General features: G+C 31.8%; 1 protein-coding gene across 1 annotated transcript; it reads left to right on the plus strand.

The window, feature by feature from the left end:
- Nucleotides 1-2,145: 2,145 nt before the first annotated feature.
- LOC133312967 (paired amphipathic helix protein Sin3-like 2) lies at nucleotides 2,146-2,704 on the plus strand. Its single transcript, XM_061514264.1, has 2 exons — nucleotides 2,146-2,247; nucleotides 2,366-2,704. Exons 1-2 carry the CDS (start codon nucleotides 2,146-2,148, stop codon nucleotides 2,702-2,704), a joined length of 441 nt encoding a protein of 146 aa, XP_061370248.1.
- The last annotated feature ends 11,002 nt before the right edge of the window (nucleotides 2,705-13,706 follow it).

Consider the following 13,706-nt stretch of genomic DNA (forward strand, 5'->3'; position numbering starts at 1 on the left):
ATGCTCGAAATTCATTGCAGCGCTTTAGTGAGCGGAGTTCTATGGCACCCATGATGCGGCAAATGCAAGTAGACAAGACACAAGGATATCGACGAAAGAGGCTTCCTTCTCATGATCGTGAGCGTGATCTGAGTGTAAAAATGTGACACGTGTCAACAGTGTCAACACCTGACACGTCACCAATGACGTCTAAATTGGGTTTCAATCAAGAGGAAATCACGCTTAATTTAGGTTATTTTATTTTTGAAAAACATTCATAAGCCATAATTAATTTCAGACCAAAAATAATGACCCAGAAGCTTTTAGCATTAATCATTAATTTAAAAATAATATCCTTCTTCCTTAGAGATTTAGAATATTTATTTAATTATTTCCTTTATTCTACAGATTTTTCAAATTGAGTTTTTCGTTTAAATCACAAATCAAATCTTTATTTCATTTTCCTTATTAATAATAATTTTAATTTTAATTTTTAATTTAAATCACAAACCAAATTTTTTTATAATAAAAAAATTATTATAAAAAAAATTTAAATCACAAATCAAAATTTTATTTATTTATTTATATTAAATCACAAATCCAGAACTCAGAGGCTTCCGAGTTTAACGACTCTTATAATATCATTCTTGCAAATTTAAATTGTGTCTGTGAGAAATAAAATTTGTCAAATGAGATCTCATTTCGTAGATCTGGAAAAGTTATGTGTAATCAAAAAAAGAATTACCTGATTTGGATACCCGAGTAAAAAGTTATGGCCTTTAGAAGTTTTATGATTAAATTATTATTTTTTTGGAAAATAAATATGATACGTGTCAATACCTGATAAGTGACGCCTAAATTAAGCATTATTGCCTCTTCAGTGACGCCCAATTTAGGCGTCATGCCCAAATTAAGCGTCATATTGTGCAATACTATAATAAAAGCGTAATTAATTTATTAAATAGCATTAACTTAATTTTTTGGCCTAATCCTGTCAATTTAATATATTTATTAGATACAATTTAATACGGTTTGAGATAAACTTAGAAAAATGTATTAAAATTGTATCTAATAAATATATTAATTTGACATGATTAGGCAAAAAAATTAAATTGTATCTAATAAATATATTAATTTTCTAAGTTTTTTTGCCTAATCCTGTCAATTTTTTTGCCTAATCCTGTCAATTTTCTAAGTTTATCTCAAAATGTATTAAATTGTATCTAATAAATATATTAATTTGACATGATTAGGCAAAAAAATTAAGTTAATGCTATTTAATAAATTAATTACGCATTTATTATAGTATTGCACATTATGACGCTTAATTTGGGCATGACGCCTAAACTGGGCGTCACTCAAGAGGCAATCATGCTTAATTTAGGCGTCACTCATAAGGTGTTGACACGTGTTATATTTTTTTTACAAAAAAATAATAATTTATTCATAAAACATCTAAAGGCCATAACTTTTTACTCGGTTATCCAAATCAGGTAATTCTTTTTTGATTCGACATAACTTTTCGAGATCTACGCAATGAGATATCATTTGACATATTTTATTTCTCACAAACACAATTTAAATTTGCAAGAATGATATTATAAGAGTCGTTAAACTCGGAAGCCTCTGAGTTCTGGATTTGTGATTTAATATAAATAAATAAATAAAATTTTGATTTGTGATTTAAATTTTTTTTATAATACTTTTTTTATGATAAAAAAATTTGGTTTGTGATTTAAATTAAAAATTAAAATTAAAATTATTATTAATAAGGAAAACAAAATAAAGATTTGATTTGTGATTTAAACTAAAAAATCAATTTGAAAAATTTGTAGAATAAAGGAAATAATTAAATAAATATTCTAAATATCTAAGGAAGAAGGATATTATTTTTAAAATTAATGATTAATGCTAAAAGCTTCTGGGTCATTATTTTTGGTCTGAAATTAATTATGGCTTATGAATGTTTTTCAAAAATAAAATTACCTAAATTAGGCGTGATTGCCTCTTGATTGAAACGCAATTTAGACGTCATTGGTGACGTGTCAGGTGTTGACACATGTTGACACGTGTCATATTTTTACACTCAGATCACGCTCACGATCATGAGAAGGAAGCCTCTTTCGTCGATATCCTTGTGTCTTGTCTACTTGCATTTGCCGCATCATGGGTGCCATAGAACTCCGCTCACTAAAGCGCTGCAATGAATTTCGAGCATCCGGAGCATGCTGTGTAGAAGGTGCTGCGGAACTATCTGGTAAGAATCTAGTGAACTCCTCAAGCAAATCTCGATGATCCTTAAACAGGAGGAGGAGGTAGTGTTGGTGAGGGAGCAATCACTTCCCAGAAACTTGGGCACAACACTTTCCTGCCAAAGTGATATGAGATAACCCTTGACGAGGATGAGGCTCCTCCAAAGAAAACGGTTGAATTTGAAGAAGCTATGAGTTTTTTGAACAAGATAAAGAAACGATTCCAAAGTGATGAGCATGTTTACAAATCGTTCTTGGACATTATGAATATGTACCGCAAAGAGCATAAGGTCATGGGTGAAGTTTATAGTGAGGTTGCTACCCTGTTTAAGGATAATCGAGATTTGCTTGAGAAGTTCACTAGATTCTTACCAGATAGTTCCGCAACACCTTCTACACAGCATGCTCCGGATTCTCGAAATTCATTGCAGAACTTTAGTGAGCGGAGTTCTATGGCACCCATGATGCGGTAAATGCAAGTAGACAAGACACAAGGATATCGACGAAAGAGGCTTCCTTCTAATGATCGTGAGCGTGATCTGAGTGTAAAAATGTGAGTCAACAGGTGTCAACACCTGACACGTCCCCATTGACGTCTAAATTGGGTTTCAATCAAGAGGCAATCACGCCTAATTTAGGTAATTTTATTTTTGAAAAACATTCATAAGCCATAATTAATTTCAGACCAAAAATAATGACCCAGAAGCTTTTAGCATTAATCATTAATTTTAAAAATAATATCCTTCTTCCTTAGAGATTTAGAATATTTATTTAATTATTTCCTTTATTCTACATATTTTTCAAATTGATTTTTTAGTTTAAATCACAAATCAAATCTTTATTTTGTTTTCCTTATTAATAATAATAATAATTTTAATTTTTAATTTAAATCACAAATTTTTTTTTTTATAATAAAAAAATTATTATAAAAAAAGTTAAATCACAAATCAAAATTTTATTTATTTATTTATATTAAATCACAAATCCAGAACTCAGAGGCTTCCGAGTTTAACGACTCTTATAATATCATTCTTACAAATTTAAATTGAGTTTGTGATAAATAAAATATGTCAAATGAGATCTCATTGCGTAGATCTCGAAAAGTTATGTGGAATCAAAAAAAGAATTACCTGATTTGGATACCTGAGTAAAAAATTATGGCCTTTAGAAGTTTTATGATTAAATTATTATTTTTTTGTAAAAAAAATATGACACGTGTCAACACCTTATGAGTGACGCCTAAATTAAGCATGATTGCCTCTTGAGTGACGCCCAGTTTAGGCGTCATGCCCAAATTAAGCGTCATATTGTGCAATACTATAATAAATGCGTAATTAATTTATTAAATAGCATTAACTTAATTTTTTTGCCTAATCCTGTCAATTTAATATATTTATAAGATACAATTTAATACAGTTTGAGATAAACTTAGAAAAATTTATAATTAGATACAATTTAATATATTTATTTCATAGTTAATGTGTAAATCTATTCGTAATTATGTATTTTTGATATATTTTATTTAAAATAATGAATTTAAATTTTTTTAAATAATTTAAAATAGAAATTAATATAAATAAATGAAAAGCTTAAACATAAAATAAAAAAGAATTATATGAAAATCTATTATTGAGAATATTTTTGTCTATTTAAAGCATATCCGGGCACAATCTGATTCACATTAAATAGCGAATAAGATACTATTGTCCTGTCAGATAGCTTATCTAATGCACATCAAACACAATATAATATATGAGAATATCATATCATATCTTGTTATACTATGAGCCCTTATCCACCAATTCTCTTCCTCTGTTTTCATCTCAAAATTCTCTTTCTCTATTTCTCCAAAACTTGCTTTTCACTCTTTTTGTCTCAATTCCTTATTTTTGTTTTTCTCTTTTATAAACCCTAAACCTTAAACCCTCACACCAAAGTAAGAGAGAGATAGAGACAGAAGAAACCTTATTTCTTGTTTTTTTTGTTTACCTTATTTCTTGTTCTGTCCGATCAAACCGTTCACTCTTTTTTTTTTTTCTCTTGTCGATCTACTTTACTTGTTTTCCAGCGAATTTTCCTAGGAAAATCTGGTGAACCGATAAAAGATGAAGAGAGTAAGGGATGATGATATTTATGCTGGTTCTGGTTCTCAATTCAAATGCCCCTGTAGTTCCTCACGTGGTGATTCCTATGGCCAAACCCAAGTCCCAGGAGGAGGAGGAGGTAGTGTTGGTGGGGGAGCAATCACTTCCCAGAAACTTGGGCACAACACTTTCCTGCCAAAGGGATATGAGATAACCCTTGACGAGGATGAGGCTCCTCCAAAGAAAACGGTTGAATTTGAAGAAGCTATAAGTTTTTTGAACAAGATAAAGAAACGATTCCAAAGTGATGAGCATGTTTACAAATCGTTCTTGGACATTATGAATATGTACCGCAAAGAGCATAAGGACATGGGTGAAGTTTATAGTGAGGTTGCTACCCTGTTTAAGGATCATCGAGATTTGCTTGAGGAGTTCACTAGATTCTTACCAGATAGTTTCGCAGCACCTTCTACACAGCATGCTCCGGATTCTCGAAATTCATTGCAGCGCTTTAGTGAGCGGAGTTCTATGGCACCCATGATGCGGCAAACACAAGTAGACAAGACACAAGGATATCGACGAAAGAGGCTTCCTTCTCATGATCGTGAGCGTGATCTGAGTGTAAAAATGTGGCACGTGTCAACATGTGTCAACACCTGACACGTCACCAATGACGTCTAAATTGGGTTTCAATCAAGAGGCAATCACGCCTAATTTAGGTAATTTTATTTTTGAAAAACATTCATAAGCCATAATTAATTTCAGACCAAAAATAATAACCCAGAAGCTTTTAGCATTAATCATTAATTTTAAAAATAATATCATTCTTCCTTAGAGATTTAGAATATTTATTTAATTATTTCCTTTATTCTACAGATTTTTCAAATTGATTTTTTAGTTTAAATCACAAATCAAATCTTTATTTTGTTTTCTTTATTAATAATAATTTTAATTTAAATTTTAATTTAAATCACAAACCAAATTTTTTTATAATAAAAAAAATATTATAAAAAAATTTAAATCACAAATCAAAAATTTATTTATTTATTTATATTAAATCACAAATCCAGAACTCAAAGGCTTCCGAGTTTAACGACTCTTAGAATATCATTCTTGCAAATTTAAATTGTGTTTGTGAGAAATAAAATTTGTCAAATGAGATCTCATTGCGTAGATCTCGAAATTTTATGTGGAATCAAAAAAAGAATTACCTGATTTGGATACCCGAGTAAAAAGTTATGGCCTTTAGATGTTTTATGAATAAATTATTATTTTTTTGGAAAAAAAATATGACACGTGTCAACACCTTATGAGTGACGCCTAAATTAAGCATGATTGCCTCTTGAGTGACGCCCAATTTAGGCGTCATGCCCAAATTAAGCGTCATATTGTGCAATACTATAATAAATGCGTAATTAATTTATTAAATAGCATTAACTTAATTTTTTTGCCTAATCCTGTCAATTTAATATATTTATTAGATACAATTTAATACAGTTTGAGATAAACTTAGAAAAATTTGTAATTAGATACAATTTAATATATTTATTTCATAGTTAATGTGTAAATCTATTCGTAATTATGTATTTTTAATATATTTTATTTAAAATATTGAATTTAATTTTTTTTAAATAATTTAAAATAGGAATTTATATAAATAAATGAAAAGCTTAAACATAAAATAGAAAGAATTATATGATAATCTATTATTGAGAATATTTTTGTCTATTTAAAGCATATCCGGGCACAATCTAATTCACATCAAACAGCGAATAAGATACCATTGTCCTGTCAGATAGCTTATCTAATGCACATCAAACACAATATAAGATATGAGAATATCATATCATATCTTGTTATACTACGAGCCCTTATCCACCAATTCTCTTCCTCTGTTTTCATCTCAAAATTCTCTTTCTCTATTTCTCCAAATCTTGCTTTTCACTCTTTTTGTCTCAATTCCTTATTTTTGTTTTTCTCTTTTATAAACCCTAAACTTTAAACCCTCACACCAAAGTAAGAGAGAGAAAGAGACAGAAAAAACCTTATTTCTTGATTTTTTTGTTTACCTTATTTTTTGTTTTTTTGTTTACCTTATTTCATGTTCTGTCCGATCAAACCCTTCACTCTTTTTTTTTTTCTCTTGTCGATCTACTTTACTTGTTTTCCGGCGAATTTTCCTAGGAAAATCTGGAGAACCGATAAAAGATGAAGAGAGTAAGGGATGATGATATTTATGCTGGTTCTGGTTCTCAATTCAAATGCCCCTGTAGTTCCTCACGTGGTGATTCCTATGGCCAAACCCAAGTCCCAGGAGGAGGAGGAAGAGGTAGTGATGGTGGGGGAGCAATCATTTCCCAGAAACTTGGGCACAACACTTTCCTGCCAAAGGGATATGAGATAACCCTTGACGAGGATGAGGCTCCTCCAAAGAAAACGGTTGAATTTGAAGAAGCTATGAGTTTTTTGAACAAGATAAAGAAACGATTCCAAAGTGATGAGCATGTTTACAAATCGTTCTTGGACATTATGAATATGTACTGCAAAGAGCATAAGGACATGGGTGAAGTTTATAGTGAGGTTGCTACCTTGTTTAAGGATCATCGAGATTTGCTTGAGGAGTTCACTAGATTCTTACTAGATAGTTCCGCAGCACCTTCTACACAGCATGCTCCGGATGCTCGAAATTCATTGCAGCGCTTTAGTGAGCAGAGTTATATGGCACCCATGATGCGAAAAATGCAAGTAGACAAGACACAAGGATATCGACGAAAGAGGCTTCCTTCTCATGATCGTGAGCGTGATCTGAGTGTAAAAATGTGGCACGTGTCAACATGTGTCAACACCTGACACGTCACCAATGACGTCTAAATTGGGTTTCAATCAAGAGGCAATCACGCCTAATTTAGGTAATTTTATTTTTGAAAAACATTCATAAGCCATAATTAATTTCAGACCAAAAATAATAACCCAGATGCTTTTAGCATTAATCATTAATTTTAAAAATAATATCCTTCTTCCTTAGAGATTTAGAATATTTATTTAATTATTTCCTTTATTCTACAGATTTTTCAAATTGATTTTTTAGTTTAAATCACAAATAATATCTTTATTTTATTTTCCTTATTAATAAAAATTTTAATTTTAATTTTTAATTTAAATCACAAACCAAATTTTTTTATAATAAAAAAATTATTATAAAAAAAATTTAAATCACAAATCAAAATTTTATTTATTTATTTATATTAAATCTCAAATCCAGAACTAAGAGGCTTCCGAGTTTAACGACTCTTATAATATCATTCTTGCAAATTTAAATTGTGTTTGTGAGAAATAAAATATGTCAAATGAGATCTCATTGCGTAGATCTTGAAAATTTATGTGGAATCAAAAAAAAGAATTACCCGATTTGGATACCTGAGTAAAAAGTTATGGCCTTTAGAAGCTTTATGATTAAATTATTATTTTTTTGGAAAAAAAATATGACTCGTGTCAACACCTGATGAGTGACGCCTAAATTAAGCATGATTGCCTCTTGAGTGACGCCCAATTTAGGCGTCATGCCCAAATTAAGCATCATATTGTGCAATACTATAATAAATGCGTAATTAATTTATTAAATAGCATTAACTTAATTTTTTTGCCTAATCCTGTCAATTTAATATATTTATTAGATACAATTTAATACATTTTGAGATAAACTTAGAAAAATTTGTAATTAGATACAATTTAATATATTTATTTCATAGTTAATGTGTAAAAATATTCGTAATTATGTATTTTTAATATATTTTATTTAAAATAATGAATTTAAATTTTTTTAAATAATTTAAAATAGGAATTAATAAAAATAAATGAAAAGCTTAAACATAAAATAAAATAGAATTATATGAAAATCTATTATTGAGAATATTTTTGTCTATTTAAAGCATATCCGGGCACAATCTGATTCACATCAAACAACGAATAAGATACTATTGTCCTGTCAGATAGCTTATCTAATGCACATCAAACACAATATAAGATATGAGAATATCATATCATATCTTGTTATAGGCCTTTATCCACCAATTCTCTTCCTCTGTTTTCATCTCAAAATTCTCTTTCTCTATTTCTCCAAATCTTGCTTTTCACTCTTTTTGTCTCAATTCCTTATTTTTGTTTTTCTCTTTTATAAACCCTAAACCTTAAACCCTCACACCAAAGTAAGAGAGAGACAGAGAGACAGAAGAAACCTATTTCTTGTTTTTTTTGTTTACCTTATTTTTTGTTTTTTTGTCAAAACCTTACTCTTTTTTCATGTCGATCTACTCGATCAAAACCTTTATTTCTTGTTTACCCTACTCTTGTTTACCTCATTTCTTCTTCTTGTTTTCCGGCGAATTTTCCTAGGAAAATCTGGAGAACCGATAAAAGATGAAGAGAGTAAGGGATGATGATATTTATGCTGGTTCTGGTTCTCAATTCAAATGCCCCTGTAGTTCCTCACGTGGTGATTCCTATGGCCAAACCCAAGTCCCAGGAGGAGGAGGAAAAGGTAGTGATGGTGGGGGAGCAATCATTTCCCAGAAACTTGGGCACAACACTTTCCTGCCAAAGGGATATGAGATAACCCTTGACGAGGATGAGGCTCCTCCAAAGAAAACGGTTGAATTTGAAGAAGCTATGAGTTTTTTGAACAAGATAAAGAAACGATTCCAAAGTGATGAGCATGTTTACATATCGTTCTTGGACAATATGATTATGTACCGCGTAGAGCATAAGGACATGGGTGAAGCTTATAGTGAGGTTGCTACCCTGTTTAAGGATCATCGAGATTTGCTTGAGGAGTTCACTAGATTCTTACCAGATAGTTCCGCAGCACCTTCTACACAGCATGCTCCGGATGCTCGAAATTCATTGCAGCGCTTTAGTGAGCGGAGTTCTATGGCACTGATGCGGCAAATGCAAGTAGACAAGACACAAGGATATCGACGAAAGAGGCTTCCTTCTCATGATCGTGAGCGTGATCTGAGTGTAAAAATGTGGCACGTGTCAACATGTGTCAACACCTGACACGTCACCAATGACGTCTAAATTGGGTTTCAATCAAGAGGCAATCACGCCTAATTTAGGTAATTTTATTTTTGAAAAACATTCATAAGCCATAATTAATTTCAGACCAAAAATAATAACCCAGATGCTTTTAGCATTAATCATTAATTTTAAAAATAATATCCTTCTTCCTTAGAGATTTAGAATATTTATTTAATTATTTCCTTTATTCTACAGATTTTTCAAATTGATTTTTTAGTTTAAATCACAAATAATATCTTTATTTTATTTTCCTTATTAATAAAAATTTTAATTTTAATTTTTAATTTAAATCACAAACCAAATTTTTTTATAATAAAAAAATTATTATAAAAAAAATTTAAATCACAAATCAAAATTTTATTTATTTATTTATATTAAATCTCAAATCCAGAACTAAGAGGCTTCCGAGTTTAACGACTCTTATAATATCATTCTTGCAAATTTAAATTATGTTTGTGAGAAATAAAATATGTCAAATGAGATCTCATTGCGTAGATCTTGAAAATTTATGTGGAATCAAAAAAAAGAATTACCTGATTTGGATACCTGAGTAAAAAGTTATGGCCTTTAGAAGCTTTATGATTAAATTATTATTTTTTTGGAAAAAAAATATGACTCGTGTCAACACCTGATGAGTGACGCCTAAATTAAGCATGATTGCCTCTTGAGTGACGCCCAATTTAGGCGTCATGCCCAAATTAAGCATCATATTGTGCAATACTATAATAAATGCGTAATTAATTTATTAAATAGCATTAACTTAATTTTTTTGCTTAATCCTGTCAATTTAATATATTTATTAGATACAATTTAATACATTTTGAGATAAACTTAGAAAAATTTGTAATTAGATACAATTTAATATATTTATTTCATAGTTAATGTGTAAAAATATTCGTAATTATGTATTTTTAATATATTTTATTTAAAATAATGAATTTAAATTTTTTTAAATAATTTAAAATAGGAATTAATAAAAATAAATGAAAAGCTTAAACCTAAAATAAAATAGAATTATATGAAAATCTATTATTGAGAATATTTTTGTCTATTTAAAGCATATCCGGGCACAATCTGATTCACATCAAACAACGAATAAGATACTATTGTCCTGTCAGATAGCTTATCTAATGCACATCAAACACAATATAAGATATGAGAATATCATATCATATCTTGTTATAGGCCTTTATCCACCAATTCTCTTCCTCTGTTTTCATCTCAAAATTCTCTTTCTCTATTTCTCCAAATCTTGCTTTTCACTCTTTTTGTCTCAATTCCTTATTTTTGTTTTTCTCTTTTATAAACCCTAAACCTTAAACCCTCACACCAAAGTAAGAGAGAGACAGAAGAAACCTATTTCTTGTTTTTTTTGTTTACCTTATTTCTTGTTCTGTCCGATCAAAACCTTCACTCTTTTTTTTTTCTCTTGTCGATCTACTCGATCAAAACCTTTATTTCTTGTTTACCCTACTCTTGTTTACCTCATTTCTTCTTCTTCTTTTTTCCAGCGAATTTTCCTAGGAAAATCTGGAGAACCGATAAAAGATGAATAGAGTAAGGGATGATGATATTTATGCTGGTTCTGGTTCTCAATTCAAATGCCCCTGTAGTTCCTCACGTGGTGATTCCTATGGCCAAACCCAAGTCCCTGGAGGAGGAGGAGGAGGTAGTGTTGGTGGGGGAGCAATCACTTCCCAGAAACTTGGGCACAACACTTTCCTGCCAAAGGGATATGAGATAACCATTGACGAGGATGAGGCTCCTCCAAAGAAAACGGTTGAATTTGAAGAAGCTATGAGTTTTTTGAACAAGATAAAGAAACGATTCCAAAGTGATGAGCATGTTTACAAATCGTTCTTGGACATTATAAATATGTACCGCAAAGAGCATAAGGACATGGGCGAAGTTTATAGTAAGGTTACTACCCTGTTTAAGGATCATCGAGATTTGCTTGAGGAGTTCACTAGATTCTTACCAGATAGTTCCTCACGTGGTGATTCTTATGGCTAAACCCAAGTCCCTGGAGGAGGAGGAGGTGGAGGTAGTGTTGGTGGGGGAGCAATCACTTCCCAGAAACTTGGGCACAACACTTTCCTGCCAAAGGGATATGAGATAACCCTTGACGAGGATGAGGCTCCTCCAAAGAAAACAGTTGAATTTGAAGAAGCTATGAGTTTTTTGAACAAGATAAAGAAACGATTCCAAAGTGATGAGCATGTTTACATATCGTTCTTGGACAATATGATTATGTACCGCATAGAGCATAAGGACATGGGTGAAGCTTATAGTGAGGTTGCTACCCTGTTTAAGGATCATCGAGATTTGCTTGAGGAGTTCACTAGATTCTTACCAGATAGTTCCGCAGCACCTTCTACACAGCATGCTCCGGATGCTCGAAATTCATTGCAGCGCTTTAGTGAGCGGAGTTCTATGGCACCCATGATGCGGCAAATGCAAGTAGACAAGACACAAGGATATCGACGAAAGAGGCTTCCTTCTCATGATCGTGAGCGTGATCTGAGTGTTGAACACCCTGAGATGGATGATGACAAAACAATGATGAACATGCACAAGAAGCGGAGGAAACTTGAGAGTAAGGATAGGAGGATTAATCGTGATCAGGATGAGAGAGAACCTGATCATACAAATGCTCAACAATTTCTTGAGGTATCCATTTCTCCCCTTTTTAACGGTTTTATTGGATGATTCTTTCTCTCTACATTTTCATTTTCCTAGCTTGGTTACATGCTCATGGGGTTGGGTTTGCTAGAACTAATCTGACTCATAACTTATTACCCCAAAGTTATTGCTGATTATTTAGGACGAAAAGGTTGTTTTCTGTTAGTTGAGTGTAATGCAGTTTTCTCAATCAACCTAGTGAGTTTGAGTATAAGAAGGAATTGGAGTGAATGTAAACTTATTTACATAACAGAATATAATTTTGTGACTGAGTAGGTTCCTTTTTTATTTTTCATTTTTATTTTTTAAGTTTGTTCTGTTTTTTTTTTATTCTTTGTACGTTTCGTCTGTTCTAGTATGTGTTTATGTTTGTTGAGTAAACGTAAATATGAGAGAGAGAGAGAGAGAGAGAGAGAGGAGGAGGAGGATGAAGAGGAGGAGGAAGAGAGAAGAGATCAGAGAAAGTTTCTGAGTGAGAACTGTGTTATTGACTTAAGATTAAAATGAACTTTGATATAAATTGGATACCCTACACGGTTTTCGGTTGGTGAATGAATCTCCACCCCAATGGATTGTTTCCCAAGTTCTTTAGGCGGATTTCCATTGCTTATAATCACAAAGATGTTGCAAGATTTCTTGAAGAAAATCCATTCCTTTGTCTCCATTCTGTGTGGATCCCTTACAGTGCTTTAGAAACTCCCTATATGTTTTAAGAGCTTGTAACCTCTCATAAACATGATCAACCTCCTCTTCAAAGGACACCTTCATGCTATCCATTTCAAGTGTAGGAAATGAGTTTTGCATATCAAGTCTTTGTCACCTGGTCTTGATGAAAGCTCAATCAAGTTAAATTCATCAAGGAATTGCTCATTATATCACCCACTGTGATAAGTTTTTCCCTCAATGCTTTGAACTCATCTAGAATGGACACCTTCTCTTCCTCAAATTCTGCCAATGAATTATCAACAACACTTATAAACTTTGCACAGTCTATTGCCATCTCCTCCAAATTTAAAACTGTATTAGCAGTTGTATTGTTGTGGCTGCTTTCCTCATGGTTGAAGATGCCATTGTCTTCATCCTTTGCTTCGGAGTTAATTAAGATCAATGGTTAGCTCATCCATGTTGCTGCAAGATGAAGAGGAGTCTCTACTTCTTACAATTCCATCTTTTCTTCTCAACACCCTCAATTTCTCTTTTCCTTCATAGTCCAGTATCTTTTTCCTGTGCTCTTCCAATTCCTTTTCAAGTTCTTGCTTCTCTTTCTCTCTTCTCATCATTAAATCATTCAAAAGCTGCAAAGCTTCCGGATCATACTCTGATTGCTCTTCCACCATTCTTTGGCACTGCAATGCTTTCATTTGCATTGCTGCTTTTTCTTCCTGCAGCCTGGTAATCATTGCCATTGTCTGGTTAGCAGCTATTGCAGAGGCACTTCTCTCTTCTAGTTCCTGATATAAAACACTTAAAGAGTCTTTCAGATTTTAAAGATGTTTTTAGCCGTTCAATTGTTAAAACTGGATCACCACATTCTGCCTCACTTGCAACACTTCCATCCTCAAAGAGCATCAATTTCCTATTAAGGTAATGAACAGAAGTTCTGAGCAACGAACACATTAAAGGCATTGGGAAC

The sequence above is a fragment of the Gastrolobium bilobum genome, unplaced genomic scaffold, assembly GCF_033153095.1.
Source record: "Gastrolobium bilobum isolate Gb01-03AN ecotype WA unplaced genomic scaffold, APGP_CSIRO_Gbil_v1 utg918, whole genome shotgun sequence".
In the NCBI taxonomy this organism is placed as follows: Eukaryota; Viridiplantae; Streptophyta; class Magnoliopsida; order Fabales; family Fabaceae; genus Gastrolobium; species Gastrolobium bilobum.